This window comes from Parasteatoda tepidariorum, chromosome 12 (genome assembly GCF_982258835.1).
Source record: "Parasteatoda tepidariorum strain Cologne lab strain chromosome 12, Ptep-v5.0, whole genome shotgun sequence".
NCBI classification, from domain to species: Eukaryota; Metazoa; Arthropoda; class Arachnida; order Araneae; family Theridiidae; genus Parasteatoda; species Parasteatoda tepidariorum.
The window spans coordinates 10,403,213-10,425,062 of record NC_141766.1 but is presented as its reverse complement, the minus strand read 5'-3'; the positions used below and the strand labels follow the sequence as shown (position 1 = coordinate 10,425,062).

The following is a 21,850-nucleotide window of genomic DNA, read 5'->3' as shown; positions in this document are numbered from 1 at the left end:
CAAAACTACCCACAATTTCAGCTAAATCGGCTTCGGCCAGGTCTATAATCCATTCATGTTCCTTTTTTTCACCATGCTTCAACAGGAAGCTTTCAAATGCTTCATGGAGAGGAAGATTGTCGCAAACCATGTGAAATCTTCCATATTCTGTGTTACAATATACGTTTCCATACGTCCCGATCTTGACGTTGTAATTCAAGTAGGGTAGCCCCCAATATGCACCTAGCAATGTAATTTTCATGTTTTAAAAAAGCGCCTTTATTATGTAACGTTTTTTCATGGGACAAGCCAAATGGCGATGTTTGGACAAACGGTTTAAATTGACGGCGCTTATATATTTTTTTCTGCTCAAGTATTTTTTCAACTCTCGTCCATATGGTAATTCCATATTCGAAGACCGTCAGCTTGAAACTGGGTATAGCAGAAAACTGCAAAAATATATAAGCACTTCTCAGAACGAAAAAGTACTTGAGCGGGCAAATGTTTGATTTATCATAGGAAAATTTGGAAATTTGGAAAATGGGGAAAACGCAAAACATTTCCATTTTCGAGTCTGTAAATGTTATGTTTTGCTATTGAAAGATGAAAAAACTGATTAAAAAAACTATACAACTTATACAAAATTAATGTAAAAATCACATTTAAAAGCTATTAAAATAGGATTTTAAGTTTAAAAGTTTGATTATAAATTTTAACTTTTAAACGATTCATGGTACCAAAAGGATTGGTACCTTGAATCGTTTAAAAGTTGCAGCTAGAAGGGGGGTACTTTTAAACTCAAAATTCGAAATCGGCATGTTTTTACAGTCTCAATTACATAATTTTTCTACCATTTTTCAATAATACATACTTAAAACAACAATTTTCAAGAAAATAAAATTGTAAAACATTAAAAAAGAGTTCAAAAAAATTGTCAAATATTAAAAAAAGAATTCTTAAAAAAATAAATAATCCAGTCTTTTGAATAATAGGGTTAATATTCCACAGTATTAAATAATGCTAAAGTTTTAATTATAGCATAAGTTTTTTCAATTACCAATCAATTACATTTTTTTTTTTTCAAAAAAAAAAAAAAAAAAAAAAAAAAAAAAAAAAAAAAAAAAAAAAAAAAAAAAAAAAAAAAAAAAAAAAAAAAAAATTTTTTTTTTTTTTTTTTTTTTTTTTTTTTTTTTTTTTTTTTTTTTTTTTTTTTTTTTTTTTTTTTTTTTTTTTTTTTTTTTTTTTTTTTTTCAATTACTGTTGTATGGGTCATAAAACAGTGATGTCCACTCTTCAATCTTTTCATAATTTTCTCCGGCACAATCCCACACAATCTCAGAGCGTGAAAAGGATCTAGTCCGTATGAAATTGTCAATTCTTCGCAGCAATATCTTACCAAATGGGTTTAAAGTAATATTGGCCCGTTTTAAAACCAATTTGACCACTGGTTCTTTTTCATCAATATGAATTTGTTCGCGTTCTTTATTTAATAAACGAAAAGTAAGGTTACAATATGAACCAGAAGGAATTATTTGATATACTTTCACCCCCGGAATTAACGAATGTAACCAACCTCTGGCATCTCGTGGTATTTTGATCTCGATATCAGTAGACACTATTTCCTTGCTCTTTTCCCCAAGGGTGTAATTACCATTAGGAAAAATCTGTACGACATTTTCAAAAACTTTTGGCTCCGTCCCAAAGAATGGTTCTTTCACTTTGTATAGTATTATGCGTCGATCTTTTTCCATCATAATAAGATTAGGTGGAAATGTTGAAACGTCCAATACCGTTGTATGCAGCAAGGTTATATTTTCCAAGTCGTGGGAGCTCCAAAAAATTCTGATGAGCTGAGTTGCACAAGACCTGGCACTCGGTTTTAACCTACAACGTTTAAAAAAAAAAAAAAAAAAAAAAAAAAAAAAAAAAAAAAAAAAAAAAAAAAAAAAAAAAAAAAAAAAAAAAAAAAAAAAAAAAAAAAAAAAAAAAAAAAAAAAAAATTTTTTTTTTTTTTTTTTTTTTTTTTTTTTTTTTTTTTTTTTTTTTTTTTTTTTTTTTTTTTTTTTTTTTTTTTTTTTTATACAAGCAAGTATCAAAGCTTACAAATTGTTCTAAATGTATTATAACGATTGTAAACATTTTACGCTTGAAACAGACGGGGTGGAGGTTGTTGAAAATGTATTAACGGTTCAAGAGGTAACGCAACTCCAAGAGAAAATGTGGATTTGGTTACAGAATAAAACAAAATACTTGGATAAACCCATTGTCAAAAACGATATATCGACTTACAAATCTCTATTTGATCTCTATCCAAAACACGGTATGTTGTTTCAGCACTGGGACTTTGGACACAATCCTTTATCCTGGTACGTTCGTCAAAACCAAAATGTCTTTAATCAATTTAGTCGTATTTGGTGTACAAACCAATTGCTCACAAGCTTTGATGGAATCAGTATTTCCTTACCTTGTGAATATACGATGCGTGGTTGGACGCAGTACAAGGAATGGTTTCACACTGATCAAAACTTTCAACGAAATAATTTTGAATGTGTTCAAGGACTCGTGAATCTTTTTCCAGTTTACGAAGGTGACGCCACCTTGAGAATTCTCAGAAAAAGTCATTTATTGCACAAGGAATTTCAAAAAACGTTTAAAATTACACATTCATCAGATTTTTGTCGGTTGACACAAGATGAAAAACAATTTTACTTGGATCGTCTAGACAGTCCATCGGATATCTGCGTAAAGGCTCCCGCTGGCTCCCTCGTGTTGTGGGATAGTCGAACCATTCACCAAGGTATGGAACCACAACGCAATCGTAAACTACCAAACATCAGATGCGCTCTGTACATTTGTATGACACCTGCAAGACTGGCAAGTCAAACTCAAATTCAGAAAAGGATCAAATATTTCGAAGAACGACGAACCTGTAATCATTGGCCTCACAAAACGAAGGTTTTTAGCAAGCATCCTAGAACGTATGGTAATCCCCTTCCAAAAGTTGAAAATGATGACGACTTGGAAATTACAAATTTAATGAAACAGCTTGTTGGTTATGTTTAAGAGTATAAAAAAAAAAAAAAAAAAAAAAAAAAAAAAAAAAAAAAAAAAAAAAAAAAAAAAAAAAAAATTTTTTTTTTTTTTTTTTTTTTTTTTTTTTTTTTTTTTTTTTTTTTTTTTTTTTTTTTTTTTTTTTTTTTTTTTTTTTTTTTAAATCTAAAAAAAATTTGGATAACGTGTTGCTCTTAAAAATCCTCTTCCAAAGAAAACTCGTGACTCTTTGAGAGCACTCCACACTTTTGATACTCTCCCACCCGCTTTTCAAAAAAATTGGTCTTTCCCTCCAAACTGATATTTTCCATAAAATCAAATGGATTTTCCTTTTTGTAAAACTTGTCACATCCCAAGTCCACCATCAAACGATCTGCTACAAACTCAATGTATTGATTCATCAATATGCAATTCATCCCAATGAGGCTGACTGGTAGAGCTTCTGTTAAAAATTTTTGCTCGATGGACACTGCATCTGTTATGATTTGCAAAATTTCTTCTTGTGTGGGTTTCTCTTGCAAATACTTGTTGAACAAGAGGCACGCAAAATCACAGTGCAATCCCTCGTCTCGACTGATGAGCTCGTTGCTAAAGGATAAACCAGGTAAAAGACCACGCTTTTTTATCCAAAAGATGGCTGCAAAGGACCCGGAGAAAAAAATTCCCTCCACGGCCGCAAATGCTACCAGACGATGGGCAAAGGAGGGATGCTGTATCCAGTTTAATGCCCAATCGGCTTTTGCTTTCACGCAGGGCATTTTTTCAATGGCGTGAAATAATGTATTTTTTTCTTTGGGATCCCGAACGAGTGTCTCAATCAATTCGCTGTACATTTCTGAATGAATATTTTCCATGGCAATTTGAAATCCGTAAAAACATCTGGCTTCCGTGATTTGTACTTCTGTCGCAAAGCGCTCCACCAAATTTTCCACGACGATACCATCGCTTGCCGCAAAAAAGGCCAACACATGTGAGAGGAAATGACGCTCATCAGGTTTTAAATTATCCCAATCTGCTAAATCTTTGGATAAATCCACCTCTCCTACTGTCCAAAAAGAGGCTTGAGCTTTTTTGTACATGTCCCAAATGTCTGGGTATTCTATCGGGAATGTCACGAAGCGATCCGGATTGGGTTCCAGTAGCGGTTCTACATACAAGAAAGGTTTGCGTGACTTTGGGACTAGTTTTAAAAGATTAGAAACAAAATCTTTATGTTTTCTAATGACTTCCGTTGCCACTGAAATGTTGAATTCGTTAAAATTTTCAGTATCCCAAAAATCCACGTCTCGATATTGATAGAAATTTGGATCCAAATCCTTCAGCACATCCAACTTTTTGCGCTCAGCCTCTTGAAAAAAATTGTTGTAGGTTTCGAGTGTATCGTATCGCTCCAATTCAAACTTGCGCCCTCTTTTTCTCATTCTTTTGTATCCCGCTTCAACAGCTTTCGGTGATCCAGCAATGGATGAACCATAATCCAAAATGAGTACGTGATCTACACCCAAATGCTTCAAGCGCTTCCTGTAATATCTTTCCAAAGGTCTCCAATCCAATAGACCGTCTGAAAATTGAATACAAGATAGCAAGGGACACCTGGAAGTGATGATGGTCCAGTTGGATGCGCAGGTTTTTTGCAGAGTGGATACCTTTGCTTGCAGTCGAGTAGCAAAATTTTCCAAGACCAAGTAATTGCGTAACGTGTCATTGTTTGAGTCGTGAAAGAAATCTGGGTCAGTCTCTATCATGTCGACACAATCATCTATGTAACCATCAACCGTTGGATAAGAAAAAATTTTCATAACGGTAGTTTTGCCGATACCTACAAAGGAGGCTTGAATCTCTACAAGTATTTTGACCATGTCCGTCAGCAGTAATAATTTGATTCAAGCAAGAAGCCACATTTTAAATAATCCAAAAAAAAAAAAAAAAAAAAAAAAAAAAAAAAAAAAAAAAAAAAAAAAAAAAAAAAAAAAAAAAAAAAAAAAAAAAAAAAAAAAAAAAAAAATATTTTTTTTTTTTTTTTTTTTTTTTTTTTTTTTTTTTTTTTTTTTTTTTTTTTTTTTTTTTTTTTTTTTTTTTTTTTTTTTTTTTTTTTTGAAGAAATAACTGTACTAAAATTTTTCTTGTCTTCTTGGAGCATTTGTTTCGTTGATTATTCTTGTTTTCCATTATTACCATATCTAAGGCTATTACCATATCTAAGGCTTATTGCGTGTTCGGATGGAATTTCAAAATAACAGCTATCGTTATTGCGATCTCCACTCATCTGTATAAACTCCAGTTCAGCTAATAAGTCACCTTTGGATATTTCTACCTTCTCCTTATCTGAATAATTAACTAAAACCACTAAAAGCCGACTATGACTGTCTAAAGGCCGAACATACTTGCTTGATTCATTAAAAATGTCAGCTAACACACGTACTGTTTGATCCAACCATAGTTCTGGACTTGGACGAGGTATCACAAAACTAAATCTTGGTAAGAATTCCACGTTTTCTTTTATGATTACGTATTTTGATTGTAAAGGTTCAAGTACTATATCCTCTGAACAAAACAGCTTATGTTCGATTGCAACACGTGATTCTGTTACTAAATTCATCATGATATTTGAGCTATGATTCTTGATGATATTTGAAAGTGCGAAGCTTCAAGCAAGTCGCAGCAACTTAAGTAGTCACAAAAAAAAAAAAAAAAAAAAAAAAAAAAAAAAAAAAAAAAAAAAAAAAAAAAAAAAAAAAAAAAAAAAAAAAAAAAAATTTTTTTTTTTTTTTTTTTTTTTTTTTTTTTTTTTTTTTTTTTTTTTTTTTTTTTTTTTTTTTTTTTTTTTTTTTTTTTTTTATACATTGTTACTACTCAATAATTTCATCAATTGCTCTCGTCCAACTTGTTGCCAATTTTCCTCACAAGACGCATAGACTTGACCCAACTCATTTAAAATTTCTGTCGTTACTTTTCTAACGTCGGTAAAATATTCCGCATTTCTATGTAAAAATGTTTCGGCCCACACTTTGACTCGATGTGTTTGCATCGCAATTTCATCGTTGAGCATGAGGCTCTGCAATTCCCGAGTGTACAGTTGCAACAATGCCAAAAAAACGACGCAGCCTGAATCCGTTCCACCCAAACTACTTAGTTCGGGTTTGTTATCCAACCATTTATACATTTCGCGTACAGATCGAGCGTGTGAGCGATAGTCGCGACGCATGCTATTTGGATGTATCATTGCCAACAAGTAAGTTTTCAAATCTTTTGATTCAAGTCCGTCAAACCCGTCTACTGCCAATAAACGATACATGTCACGGTTGCCCACGTCATGACTTGTTGTATTTTGACTTAACCACTGTTTGAACAATACGCACCAATCCGCTTCATCAGAGGGCAAGAGCTTTAAATTTTTTCTCTTTACGCCTTTTGAGAGTATCGACACCAATTCTTCGCGAACCAGTCCATCGTGAAAATCTTCCAAATCATTGTCAAGATGTAACCATTTAGCGACTTGCTTCAACACATCCCATCGATGTTTTCGAATCGTTTGCCGTCCCAGGAAACAGTGACGCGCCACTTCTTGGTGCAACAACCTCTTCAAAACGTTATGAGAGGAGCCAGTCTCGAAAAGTTTCTGGTGAAACTGTTTTAAATGGTTTGTGCTCTGGCCAAATTTTGTTGATAATCCAGGTTGGCGCAACAACCGTTTGTGTGTCATAGGTTTTTTGAAAGAGCTTTTGAACGATTCTGGATGAGACATCTTGGGCAATGCGTCCGAAATGATTCAATTCTCTTTGAACAAAAATATCTGCGTATTCCACTCGAACACAAAGTCTGGTAAATTGTTTAATAAACCACACCAATGGTTTGTTTCGTAAAGACAAATGGCGTTGCAAGTCTTGTTCAACGTTAAAGTTTTTGGTTGTCTTCATCAAAATGACGTATTTGCAAGCATCGGGAGACACGTCAGCTCTTGTATTTACTAGTTTTGCATTATGCCATTGATCAAATGATGTTTCCATGAAAAAAGACAATGATGCAGCGTAGTGGTAGAAGGTTTACTGTAGATCAAATCAATGACATTCGAAAAAGAGTAAAAACCTTGAGACACGTTGATGAAATGGCTCTATTGGTGTATTTGTTGCTCGAAACTAAACTAAAAATGAACGATTTGCTGACGTGGTTCAACACGGATAAAACTAAACGTATGGAATTTTTGAAAATGCATCCAGAGTGTATGGCCGACTATGCTCGTGCACCCAGACTCTTTCCTAAAACACACCAAGGGTACTTGAAGCAATGGAGTAGAAAATGTCTCGAGTGGTACGGTGTTCAAAGGGCAACGTTTGAAATGTTGAAACGTTCAATATCGTTCTATACTGCAAGCTGATGAGTTGTCAGAGCTTTAGAAAAATTTTCATGCGTTTAAAGTATCAAGACTCACCGCCTGCCTTTAACAGACAACTTAGAAAAAAAAAAAAAAAAAAAAAAAAAAAAAAAAAAAAAAAAAAAAAAAAAAAAAAAAAAAAAAAAAAAAAAAAAAAAAAAAAAAAAAAAATTTTTTTTTTTTTTTTTTTTTTTTTTTTTTTTTTTTTTTTTTTTTTTTTTTTTTTTTTTTTTTTTTTTTTTTACAAGGTTATTGACGTTTAAGCTAAAGTTGCAAATTCTAAATTTGTGTGAAAAGATGACAACATGGATTTATAAACATTTTTTTATTTTTTTCACAAGCGTAATACAAAATTATTTTCATAATAATAATAATAATAATATATATTAAATGCGAGCATACTACAAAAATAAACACTCACATTCGATGTGGGATCGGTTCCATTCCCAAATGCAAAAATTTTGAAATGCCTTTCGTCACGGCAATCCACCTGTGACATTCTGCCCTCGAGCAATATACACACCTGCTCGAGTCTATGGTGGCATCTGGTTTCAATACCACCGCTTTTAGTTCCCTGGCTGGATGATAGGGGGGTAGCCTCGCCAATACTTCACCCCATTTTGATTTGGTGATGGCGTCCGTGTGGATCAAAAAACGGACCCGCATGTCGTAGAGTTTCTCCAACAGATGCTGAGGGTGCATGGGTCCATCCATGACGTCATATACGTAACCGTTGGTCAGGGTGTGTCCGTCTTTTCGAATGCACAGCACGGCAAAGGTCTGTGAATGCCGCCCTGTATAATGAGTCTTTCGCCTGCGTTCGTAGCCGTCTCGACGATAGTTATGACTCGTCTCCTCGAAGGCTGGCGGGGGAGAGTGAGAACGCACGTCGTTGATGGTGCTGGGCTTGGCAGGTGGGGCAGACGTTTTGACAGTCTTTGAGGCCTTAGAGTCCACTGGTGTCTGGCTCGAGGTGCTGGACTTGGCAGGTGGGGCAGACGTTTTGACAGTCCTCGGGTCCACGGGTGTCTGGCTAGAAGTGCTGGACTTGGCAGGTGGGGCAGACGTTTTGACAGTCCTCGAGGCTTTAGAGTCCACGGGTGTCTGGCTCGAGGTGTTAGAGTCTACGGGTGGAACAGAGATGAGACAGGTGGGAAGCCTGGACCTGGAGATGGGTGATTTCAATCTTTTGGGTGGATTGGAGAGGCGAGGTGGAGAGGTGGAGATTCGCTTCTCTCGGGATCGATAGTCAGAGGCCGAGACCAAGGGTATTCTGGCAGGATGAGCACGAGAGGGGGCCACTTGGACGATGGAGCGTGGAGTGGGTTTCAGTGTGTTGGCAGGTGGTGAGGCCACAGGCATGGGTGGCGACATGGGTTCAAAGAGCTGAGGCTCAGGTGAGGGAGGCAACGGAGAAATCAGCTTCATCTGGCCAATATCCATAGAAGTGGGTGTCGGAGGTGATGGAGGAGGCGCCGACTGGAAATTCAATTCGGTCAAATCGTCTTCGTCAGAGGAGGAAGACGACGAGGAAGACGACGAGTCAAAGTCCGAAGATTCAGCCATGGTTAGAAGAGCAGAGAGAACTGGCAAAGGCAAAGCACTGGCTCTGAATGATCCGAAGGCTCAGAAGGCTCTACCTTATATACTGCTCAGGCAAAAAAAAAAAAAAAAAAAAAAAAAAAAAAAAAAAAAAAAAAAAAAAAAAAAAAAAAAAAAAAAAAAAAAAAAAAAAAAAAAAATTTTTTTTTTTTTTTTTTTTTTTTTTTTTTTTTTTTTTTTTTTTTTTTTTTTTTTTTTTTTTTTTTTTTTTTTTTTTTTTTTTCCTACGTTGTTGTGTAACACGTAGCTCGTCTAAAGTGTTGAGAGGTTTTTTAATTTTTTCATCATTCAACTTTGCAAGTTGTGAGAGCTTCAAAAAAATCAGATTCTAAACATTTTGTTACATTACTCCAAACGAAATAAAGCAAAGATGAATCTTCCGAGGTACAGCACGTTGTATAGCAATTTTCATGGTTATACGGAAGCCAAAAATGAAGGAGATTTGATTGTGTTAAATTTTGCAGATGCGAAATTTGATCCTTGGTCCGTGTTGCATTTGTATCGATACGATACCATCTGTAGAAATACAACAAAACCTTTTGCTCAAGCACTCAAAGTGTTTTTCAATACAGAAGATCCCATCACTGTCGTGTGCCAAAATAATACTTGGAGCGCTCTCTTGGGTAATTCCAAGACCATTATGCCTATGCCCGAGGAATCTGCTACATTTCAAATGTATGCCACCCCTTACTTTGTAAGCGATCCCGCTCTTGTCGCCGAATACATGCGAGGAATATCTCATCAAGCGTCAGATATTATATTTTCTTACAAAAACTGCGTTGTCTATTTGGATAAGGAGGATTTACCGTATCCCGGTGGAAACTATTTTGGAAATTGCAGACCGTGTACAAATGCCATGTATCGCATTTGCATTTTGAGTAAGGAACCATCCCAACACGTATTGTCAGTTGCTGAAGAATGGCGCAGCAAACAGAATCTGGGTATTGAAACTCGATTGTATTTGACCAAAGATAAAATTACAGATGCAAAATTGATTCCCTTTCAAGTTGTTGAAAGACCTTATTTACCAGAAGAGAGGGCTGTCGGAACCGGGGCGATACAAAAACGCTTGTCCATAAACAGGCCCCACCTTATCATACAAGACATTTTAAATTCGTATCACCGTAATCATGTCGTCACTCTCCAAGGAAAACCTTCAGATGACGTTTTGCAGCGATTGGGCGTTATTGTGGAATGGCCATTTCGCATTACGTATGAAGGAACGCGAGCCCATTCACAGGAACCCAACGAATTTGTGGCGTTATCTGTAAATGGTCAATTGCCTAAACGTATTTTGTACGTCCGATATCCATATGACGTGTATACAGAATTTCATGAAGTTCCCACCACCGCGTGGACACCCATTTATTATGTCCCGACATTTTTAAAATTACCACCCAATACAGAAAAAGTGAGCGTAGACTCGACGGTGCTGGGATACGTGTACAATGGAGGATTTTTCTGTTTTAGCTTCCCGATTTTGGAGGGACGCCCTGCGTTAGAATCGCAACGAGGCATTCAATACATTTTTCAAACTGCGACACTCACGGATGAATTTCAAGTGATTGAATCGTTTCGATTTGATCACGTACACGCAGTCAACAAAGGTATTCAAAAGGGTGTAGCGTATCCATCGTGGTGCCTCACAAAATCCGACACTGTACTTCCTTCAAAAGTTCAAATGCCAAAGTTGGTTGAATTTGTTTCGGCACAGCAAAAGCAATTTTGTCGATGTCAAAATGGTTCCAATGGCGTTAACATTAGTTCAGCACAAAGTTTGCTTTCAAACAAAAATTACAACCCCTCATAAAAAGGAGGGTTACGTGTACATGTTGAGTGATGACGACATTGAGCTGCAGATGGGTCAAAACGAGACAAATTACATCAACAGTAATCGTGTATCTAGAGGAGATGAAAAGACTTTGGAGGAACAGAGTACATGTGTGATAAGTTGATTTTCAAGTCGAGCGAGTTTCAAGAAATTCTAAAGTTGAGGTCTTGACGAAATTCTAAAGTTGTGAGTTTAGAGAAATTCTAAAGTTGCGATTTGAGGGCTTGAAGAAATTGTGACGATTCTGAGATTATCAAGATTTAATGCATGGTTTTAACAAACAACGTTAAAAAAAAAAAAAAAAAAAAAAAAAAAAAAAAAAAAAAAAAAAAAAAAAAAAAAAAAAAAAATTTTTTTTTTTTTTTTTTTTTTTTTTTTTTTTTTTTTTTTTTTTTTTTTTTTTTTTTTTTTTTTTTTTTTTTTTTTTTTTTTTTTTTTTTTTTTTTTTTCTTACAATGTTAATTTTTTATTTTTCAAAAGACGATGAGGTGCAACAATTAGATGGGTATGATTCCTGGTTCCTTTCAGCAAAAAATCCACAGCCACCCAATTCAAATGAGGGTTGATTAGCAAAACCAAAAAGTATAACAATTCCAATCGAGTCACTTCATAGAGCATTGTATTTTCTCTCGCCCAGGTTTTGGCCAAGTCTTCAATGATTGTGACAATTTCATCCCTTCGTGAACATTGAATGGCCATTTCCCCATTAAATCGAATGTCTAATTTGACAAAAAGAGGTTGATTAATTAAAAAATACAAGTATCCGCAATCATTTTTGTTTTTCAAAAGATGTTCGATATACGTCTTGGCCATTTGCTGTACCGTAGGACATTTGACCAGCTCTAGTGTTATTCTTTTGGTAAATGGTTGCATTGTTTTACATGTTGGGATTTCTTTCTCAATGTCCATCCTGTGTCGTTTGCGCATGAGCTGAATCAATTGATCGTTTGGTAAATCCAATTGTCTCAGCTGTGGAATCATATCGCTCTTGTCTTTTTATAAATTTTCCACGCTATCCACAACACTATAAGCGCTGTCGTGATTCCCGCTGCCCAATAGAGTAACGGTACCAAATAAGCCACCCAATTCCAAGCCCCCAACGTTAAACCTTGAGCATAATGGGCCAACGCTTCTCCAATCGTGGGTCGACGGCATTCCATTTCTTGACCAGGCAAACAATTATAAAATTGACAATCGCATAATTTACAGCACGACTTTTCCTTGTCTTCGTCGAAATTTAAACAAGGATCACCTTGCACGGTTTGCGAGCAGAATGAAAGCTCATCCACTGGATCCGGTTGACAACAACTGAGGTCTTTCACTTTACACACAGAGTTTTCGGATTTTAAAAAACAACCCGAATTGGATTGAATGTAATCGTTGATGGCCGACACGCCAACACCCACCACAGTGGCAGCAGTGACCGCCACCAAACCTTTTTTGGTAAACACTTTGGAAATGACGCGACGCAGTGAATCATTCTTACTCACAAAAGATCGTAAGTGCTTTACATTTTTTACCGTCCCCCTAAACCCTTTGAAGCTTTTTCCTATTTTGGGGCGCTTAAACACCCATTTTTTCCAAGCGGCCATTGCTTGATTTTCAAAGTAAACAAAGTAAGGAAATGGAATCAACTGCTTGCCTTTTGAGTGGAGGAAATACCTTTTGCACTGGACGTAAGAACAGTCACTTGAACAACCTCTTGTGCGCCAAACATTTGAAAGAATATTACGGACTCGAAATATATGCGCATTGCATAGAAAAGCCTACTTCTTATAATTTTACGGGTTGGGTTTTGAAGCCATGCGATGGAATCATTTTTAAACGAAACGAAGTCATTATCCCCGTGCAAAGTTTCATCGATAAAACGTATCGAAATAAAAATGATGCAAATACGCCAGCGCTGACTAATAAGGAAAAAACGTATTCCATGAATCACGTATTGGACAAATTTATGCGAAGAGCAACTGACAAGACTCAAGTCGTTAAAGGTGATCGGAAAACATTCGAAATGCTTCGAAATTTATCCGAAGTATCTAAAAACGTAAACCTTAACCCTAACACAGCTTGTGAACTGGATCCAGTCAACATTGGTTATATCCGATCGAAAATGACAGTATCGGAAACGTTTATTGAAAATCATGCCAACAAGGAGCATATGAATGGAATTGTATTAACCACGGATAAACGAATGAGTCTCATGGAAGCACAAGATTTGTCTCTATGCCTTAAATACTTTCTCAGTAGATTTGAAACCTCCCAACACATTGTACAGGATTTAAATTCAAAAACGTTGGAGGTGGACAATACAAGCTACAGTTGTGCGTATATTGAAGGTATTGGTGTTGTGGCCAGCAATGATGTTGAGTGTAGTGCCCCGCTCGTCATTTTCGGATCTTCCAGAGGAGTTCACGAAGTTGGGGCAGCATCCGACTTGGGATTTTATGCGGAAAATGTTATCGTGTATCCCAAAGAAGTTGTAAACCAAAAAGTCTCGAAAAATATGATTAATCAACAAAATGCATTGCGTAGAACAATAATTGCTGGACGTGCCTATTAAATACATACTCGATTAAAAAAAAAAAAAAAAAAAAAAAAAAAAAAAAAAAAAAAAAAAAAAAAAAAAAAAAAAAAAAAAAAAAAAAATTTTTTTTTTTTTTTTTTTTTTTTTTTTTTTTTTTTTTTTTTTTTTTTTTTTTTTTTTTTTTTTTTTTTTTTTTTTTTTTTTTTTTTTTTTTTTTAAATATATACGTTTAGCAATAGGCAGTTTTTTTTAGTTGAAATCAATAACTTCTTCTTCCACGACAACGCACTCAGGTTTCTCCATTTTCATCATTTTGCACGAGTACACATCAATTATCCCGTCGTCATCATCGTTGTCCAAAGCTCTTTTCTGAGAAGCATCTTGTGGTACGTCAGGCTTAGGTTCCCAAAAAACGTCTCCCAAAAATACTTTCGATTCTTTTAAATTAGATTCTGGAAAGGCAATCATTTTCAACACGTTGCCACCAAGACGAACACATTCATCCCGGCTTTCCTTTAACGTATAAAAATATCGGATATTAAATTCCAATTTGAGAATAGCGATAAATGTTCCCTCAAACATTTGCGATATTTGAGTATCAAATCGATTCAGAACCCTACGCCCATCATAGATGGCTGTTTTCACGATACAACTATGAAAGTTGTTTAATTTTAAATGTGCGCCTTTACTAATCATTTCTTCTCTGGCATCATTGCAGTACTTGCAAAACATGCTGCATGCACCAAAATTTAATTTGCTCGTGTCTGAAAACTTTACATTTTCCACATCGCTGTTCATCGCTGCACTCAATACGTTCAAAATGGGACACTCTTTTAAATTAATGGCGAAATACTTGCTGTCACTGCGTTTTGAATCCTTGTCGTACGAACGATAGACTGAGCATTGTCCAACTAGAATCACTTTAACGGATTCGTTGTTCAAGTTTTGAACGCGAAATTGTTGGTTGTATGAAACTTTTGCAGGACCATAAAGAGATCTGGCATCGGTTTGTAATCTCTGGTAAAATGAGTCGTTTTCCAATACTTGCTTCCAGTCTTGTGTTGTGAGATTTAAGGCATCGCCTTCGGCAGCCAACTCCTTAATCTGTTCGGACAGGGTTTCATTTTTCAAAACTCGAGCGATGAGAGAACTGTAATCTTCCATGTCTTGATTTGGTTGGTTTCAGTTGTGAGTGAAAATTGTTTCGAGGCAACCGAGCTTTTAAACACAACATCGTAAAAAAAAAAAAAAAAAAAAAAAAAAAAAAAAAAAAAAAAAAAAAAAAAAAAAAAAAAAAAAAAAAAAAAAAAAAAAAAAAAAAAAAAAAAAAAAAAATTTTTTTTTTTTTTTTTTTTTTTTTTTTTTTTTTTTTTTTTTTTTTTTTTTTTTTTTTTTTTTTTTTTTTTTTTTAACGAAGCTATTGACGTTTGAACTTGGACCAGTATTATCTAAAGTTGTGAGCTCCAAGAAATTCTAAAGTTGTGAGCTCCGAGAAATTCTAAAGTTGTGAGCTCCGAGAAATTCTAAAGTTGTGAGCTCCGAGAAATTCTAAAGTTGCGAGGCCCCAGAAATTCTAAAGTTGCGAGGCCCCAGAAATTCTAAAGTTGCGAGGCCCCAGAAATTCTAAAGTTGCGAGGCTCTAGAAATTCTAAAGTTGCGAGTTGGAGGGCTTCAAGAAATTCTGATAAGACTGAGATCATCAAGACTCAACGTCTGACTTTAACCAGCAACGTCAAAAAAAAAAAAAAAAAAAAAAAAAAAAAAAAAAAAAAAAAAAAAAAAAAAAAAAAAAAAAAAAAAAAAAAAAAAAAAAAAAAAAATTTTTTTTTTTTTTTTTTTTTTTTTTTTTTTTTTTTTTTTTTTTTTTTTTTTTTTTTTTTTTTTTTTTTTTTTTTTTTTTTAACGAAGCTATTGACGTTTGAACTTGGACCAGTATTATCTAAAGTTGTGAGCTCCAAGAAATTCTAAAGTTGTGAGCTCCGAGAAATTCTAAAGTTGTGAGCTCCGAGAAATTCTAAAGTTGTGAGCTCCGAGAAATTCTAAAGTTCCGAGGCCCCAGAAATTCTAAAGTTGCGAGGCCCCAGAAATTCTAAAGTTGCGAGGCCCCAGAAATTCTAAAGTTGCGAGGCTCTAGAAATTCTAAAGTTGCGAGTTGGAGGGCTTCAAGAAATTCTGATAAGACTGAGATCATCAAGACTCAACGTCTGACTTTAACCAGCAACGTCAAAAAAAAAAAAAAAAAAAAAAAAAAAAAAAAAAAAAAAAAAAAAAAAAAAAAAAAAAAAAAAAAATTTTTTTTTTTTTTTTTTTTTTTTTTTTTTTTTTTTTTTTTTTTTTTTTTTTTTTTTTTTTTTTTTTTTTTTTTTTTTTTTTTTTTTTTTTTTTTTTAACGAAGCATTGACGTTTGAACTTGGACCAGTATTATCTAAAGTTGTGAGCTCCAAGAAATTCTAAAGTTGTGAGCTCCGAGAAATTCTAAAGTTGTGAGCTCCGAGAAATTCTAAAGTTGTGAGCTCCGAGAAATTCTAAAGTTCCGAGGCCCCAGAAATTCTAAAGTTGCGAGGCCCCAGAAATTCTAAAGTTGCGAGGCCCCAGAAATTCTAAAGTTGCGAGGCTCTAGAAATTCTAAAGTTGCGAGTTGGAGGGCTTCAAGAAATTCTGATAAGACTGAGATCATCAAGACTCAACGTCTGACTTTAACCAGCAACGTCAAAAAAAAAAAAAAAAAAAAAAAAAAAAAAAAAAAAAAAAAAAAAAAAAAAAAAAAAAAAAAAATTTTTTTTTTTTTTTTTTTTTTTTTTTTTTTTTTTTTTTTTACAATATTTGCATGTTTGAGCTCTCGAGCCAATATTGTCTAAGGTTGACAGCTCCCGGAAATTCTAAAGTTGAGACCTTCGACAAATTCTAAAGTTGAGACCTTTGACAAATCCTAAAGTAGGTCAGGTAACGGGTCTCGATAATCTCAACTCGTGAGAATTTATTTTTCATTTAAACAAACTCAATTTTTTTCTTCCAGGTCTTGATTTTTCCACGGGAGGAATTATCTTTTCAATCGTTGATCCTCCCCATTTTCTTTTATTCAATATACTATGTATTTGATCTTGTGTGTTTCCCGTCATACGATCAGTCCTCTCACGCAAGACACGACCATCCGATATAGAAACCTCGTAAATGTGGCCGTTTATCAATGCATCTTCTTCCAATGATTTGAACCGATGCTGAGGAATGTAAAAGTATCCATCGTTGTACATGACATCCAAAGAATGGTTTTCTTTTACTTTAAAAACATTATCGCTTTCCGTATCATGGATAATATAGCCGTCTGTATTGAAATCTGGTTCGGGTAACTGAAATGCTGAAAAATAATATTTTTGCGCGCGATACCCTTTAGGCAAAGAGATACTTGGCAAATACTCCAAAAAAATGTTTCTCTTGCACCAAGGTGCTACCAAATGTCCACGGACTTGATACACATCCAGCAAAATAATTGTGTGACCCAAGTTTTCTGCAGAGAATACAATTCCGTCATCAATTGTGATGCCCTTGCGGAGTTTTTGCAATCCACCTTCCCATTTTTCTACAATGCGATCCGAATAGCTATATACCATTCCAAACGTACCATCCCATTTATGAGCCACCAAATGGGTATCAGAGTAGATGAGATCAGGAATGCACGTCACTGGTTTTCGGGACATGTGTTCATCTAATGTGTAGGTTGGGTGTGGAAAACCGCGTAAATAATTATAGATTTTTTGATATTTTGTTAAACATGATAACAACTGCTCTCCGGGAATGGATTCAAGGGATTTTTTAAACACACCATACTCCCATTCAAATACTAACCGAAACATTCCATCGATTGCTTGAAACGTGTAAATTTGGGCACAATCATCCAATTTTAAAACACGTCGCTTTTCGATCCGAAACGGACATTGAAAATTGCCCACTGCATCCAGAAATGTCTTGTGATTCTCCATATTCCATTCTTCATATGGGATTTCTTTAGAATGTATCCATCTGAACCATAAACGATCGTGATAAACCATTTTTGTATTTAAAATTGTTTTGATTTCAAGAGCTCTGTCACGAAACCGAAAATGGGGTTTTATATAATAGACTGGGCGAGTCACGACAGAGCCAAGCCATTCAGACGCAATGTGATTTAAAATATAGTCGAGACTTGAACTGTTTTGAACGACCAATCGAAATTCGTATTCATGCATTGTATAATGCGTGGAATTGTTCTGAAAGATACAGCAGCCAATTCAATCGGTGCTGAATAACAAAATATATGCTTCCCAAGTACAAAATCAGAATGAATACTCCCCAATAAATATTTTTCCAAACGATATGAAGCACTGCTGGTATCGATACTGCTGGAACCGCAACGAGAACCAATACAATCTGGGCCAGTTGTTTTTCACTAGAACCAAATGATTCCTTTACACGATCTGCATCATCCGCGGCCAATATGTTTTCAATTCTCTGTGTTAGAGTAGTACTGGACATTTCTTGTTTCGTCTTTACCTTTTAACAAGGCTTAAAAAAAAAAAAAAAAAAAAAAAAAAAAAAAAAAAAAAAAAAAAAAAAAAAAAAAAAAAAAAAAAAAAAATTTTTTTTTTTTTTTTTTTTTTTTTTTTTTTTTTTTTTTTTTTTTTTTTTTTTTTTTTTTTTTTTTTTTTTTTTTTTTTTTTTTTATCTGATTGTTGTCTGTTGCCTCACAACTCCAAATGGCGGTGGTTGCGTGCTGCGATTCATAAACATACGTATGCTCAGACCAAGACCTACAATCAATAATCCCATTATAATGAGTAGGGTCACCACCAACCAATTGTTTGTTGAAACTGGTGTTGTTGGTTTTACAGGAGGACCTCTTATGACGGGAGGGTTGTTTTGAGCAGGAGGGTTGTTTTGAGCTGGAGGGTTGTTTTGAGCTGGAGGGTTGTTTTGAGCTGGAGGGTTGTTTTGAGCTGGAGGGTTGTTTTGAGCAGGAGGGTTGTTTTGAACTGGAGGGTTGTTTTGAGCTGGAAGTTGTGCATTTTTAATAAAAGGTATTGTATTATATTTTTTCTTGGGTACCCTTGGACTACTAGTATGTTGGACCTTTGTTAAATAATCGACATATCCTTTGTGTTTGCGATATAATCTCCCAATGATATTAACTTCATTCACTTGGGGATTGATACCTGTATTTATATAGGGTTTGTTGTCGAAAGATGGGACGATCACGTACCCATCGTTCGTTTCGGGATATCCCAATGGAAAAAGTGTTTGGATAGTAGGACCCGGTGTCGAGAAATCCTTAATATATTCGTTATTGTATTCATCTACAGGATATCCGATAGCGTCTCCAAATACTCGAGCATACGTTTGGTTTAAAATGACTTCCTTTCTGTCCAAAGACAACTCATCTGTTTTGATCCGGGGGTAAATTTCCTTGCCGTCGGACCGTTTCGCGTATCGGTCAATGTCTTTACCATTCATACGTGTGACATCACTCTCTGTAGTTGGATCTGTAATGTAAAACTCGTTCCCGTCTTTGTCTTTTGGAAATATAACTTTTCCATGTTTGGTAAGGGCATAAATGTAGTTGCCATTTTTCAATCTTGCAAACGACATAATGGTTGGGTAAAACTCATCTCCGTTCGCCTTTCGGGCGTACACCTCGTCACCTCTTTTGTTTGTTGCTATGTTGTCCATGTAATATTCATCGCCGTTGCTGTTTTTTGGATAAACGGGTTTACCGTTGTGACACAAAGGGTAAATTATAAGACGATTTATATCCATAATCCATTCATTGTCGACCACAAATTGACACCCTTTTCTATATTTTGGATAAAATGGAGCTCCTGTGCTCATTGTGGCGTATTCGGGACGTTTATTATCCCTAAAGACATACTGATCACCATTACGAAGTTTTGGATAAAATTCATTTCCCAAGCGATCGCGAGCATATTTAAACGATCCGGTACTCGTTTTGAGGAGTATTTCAGGCGTCGGGTAATATTCGTCATTGGAAGCAGTTTTCGCGTAATACGCTTCACCTCCGCGCTTGGCAAACACAGAATTCTCACTTGTCTCATCAATATCATCACTAGTGGGATAAAGCTCACGTCCATCCAGGCTTTTTGTATAGCTTTCGTTGCCAAATGCATCCACGATAAAATATCTAATGTCGTTTTCGTGATCTTCGGACATGTCGGAATCCCCCATTTGAACGTCAGGCTGTGTGTACATTGTACTTGATTTATCAGATTAATGCAGAGTCGCGCCTGTAGGTTTCAAACCTTTATAATACCTTGGATACATGGGTACGCCTTTTTCATCGACTGCATAATAACCGTTCAAATTGTCTTTAGCGGGTACTTCTTTCCAAACACGAAAAATGTAATACTCGCTTCCGTTGGCTTTTTTAGGATAAATCTCCTTTCCAGACAAATTGCGCGCATAGTAGTACTCATCGATATTTTTAGGCGCTACTTCGAGATTATGAGAATCTTTGGCATAGATTGGATTTCCCAAGGCATCACGCGCATAGTGTTCCACACCACCGATTTCAAGGTAAGTTTCATCGCCATTTTCATCTTTAGGATACAAGGGTTGTTTGGATGTCAAGTCGAATGGATACACGATTAAATCGTCTTTGGTAAACAAATATTGCGGAATTCCATCTTCGTTTTTTGGAATGTATTCAACTGTACGCAATATTCCATCGACTATAGATTGATAGGAGGGATAACAGTTAAATTTTTCATTTAAAATTAAAAATGGGAGATGAAAGGGATTAGGGAAATAAATGCCTTCTGTATCGATAGTCGCGTAACGCACAACCATCGGTATGATGGTTGATTCAAAATGTTCATCTGGTTCATGCGCCGTGTCCATCGGGGGCAGTGCAGGTGTATCTTTTGATGGATTCAAAGAATTTTCAATTTTGTTTGTGGGGACAGGTGTTTCTTCGAAAGGATTTGCAGTGTCCTCGGCTGGTGGTTCTTTAGAAGAGTTTGCAGTATCACTGGCTGGTGGTTCGACGGAAGGATTTGCAGTGTCATCGGCTGGTGGTTCTTTAGAAGAATTTGCAGTATCACTGGCTGGTGTTTCTTCGAAAGGATTTGCAGTGTCATCGACTGGTGGTTCTTTAGAAGAATTTGCAGTATCACTGGCTGGTGGTTCGACGGAAGGATTTGCTGGTGGATTTTCGGAAGGATTTGCAGTGTCATCGGCAGGTGGTTCTTTAGAAGAATTTGTAGTATCACTGGCTGGTGGTTCAACGGAAGGATTTGCTGGTGGATTTTCGGAAGGATTTGCAGTGTCATCGGCAGGTGGTTCTTTAGAAGAATTTGCAGTATCACTGGCTGGTAAATCTTCAAAAGAATTTGCTGGTGGATTTTCGGAAGAATTTGTGGAGTCATTTGCCGGTAGTTCTTTGGAAGAGTTTTCAGTTTCATCCATTGGTTCTTCCTCAGAAGTATTTGGCGCGTCATTTGCTAATGGTTCTCCCGAAGAATTTGCAGTTTCATTTATTGGTGGTTCTTCAGAAGGGTTTCCAGCGTCAGGTTCTTCGGAAGGGTTTCCAGCGTCATTAGCTGGTGGTTCTTCAGAAGGGTTTTCAGTGTCGTCCATTGGATCTTCTCCATTTGAACGACGCTTTTTTGGAGCAGGAATCGCAAAAGTGGAATAATCATCGCTTTTTACTTCGAGTTCATCAGGTTCTATCATGAGTGGTCTACGGCGATGTTTCGCATTGTCAAAAGCCATATCAGGATTCATCACCGGAATGATTGAATTTGGAACGTCATACCATACTTTACCTCCGACCATACCTATTTCGGAATCATTGGGGACAGCCTCGAGTCTCTCCAATCTAGCCTTTCGACGTCGCTTTAGAATGGGCTGACTTTGATCACGTCCAATATTCATACCTTTATTTATGTTTAAGAAAGATGATTGTGATACTGTTATGTGTGATTATGGTTTTTGTTGGCTGGAATCATCGGTTTTATAGAGCCTATATAAACCTTTCATGGTATACATTATACAAAAACGTTATGCCTAAAGAGTGGCGATTGTATATGATTCAAGAAAAACCTCTGGGATGGATCGTTTAATCATCGGCACGTTGATGGCTACAGCTGCTTATACGACAGGCGTTATTACGTTATGCATGCTAATAACAAGAAAGTGGTATTTATTGCTATTTTTTATCATAAATATATTAATATTTATTTTTTTCTTCTTCAGCTACATCAAAAAGTGGTTGTTTTTGGAATGGTTTAGTGATGTATTTGATCTGTGTTATTGGTTTTGCAAAGCGAGACAATGGTGGCAGACTCCTTAACTCTCATGAGCTTAAGAAATTTTTTTTCGTAGACTGAATTAAGAAAATTTTGATGAGCTGAGATGATCTAAGACTCGACGCTAGTAAGTAGTGAGGGCTCCATAAATTTCGATGAGCTGAGATTATCGAGACTCAACGGCTGACTGAAATTAT

At 35.6% G+C, this 21,850-nt stretch overlaps 2 protein-coding genes across 3 annotated transcripts in view; both read right to left on the bottom strand.

Moving 5' to 3' along the window:
• Nucleotides 1-21,850, bottom strand: part of LOC107452609 (synaptotagmin-C) — a 226,477-nt gene that overhangs the window by 97,260 nt on the left and 107,367 nt on the right. The window lies entirely within an intron of this gene.
• LOC147800945 (ribonucleoside-diphosphate reductase subunit M2 B-like) lies at nucleotides 3,041-4,643 on the bottom strand. The gene has a single exon (XM_087155797.1). It carries the CDS (start codon nucleotides 4,449-4,451, stop codon nucleotides 3,225-3,227), a length of 1,227 nt encoding a protein of 408 aa, XP_087011923.1. The 5' UTR covers nucleotides 4,452-4,643; the 3' UTR covers nucleotides 3,041-3,224.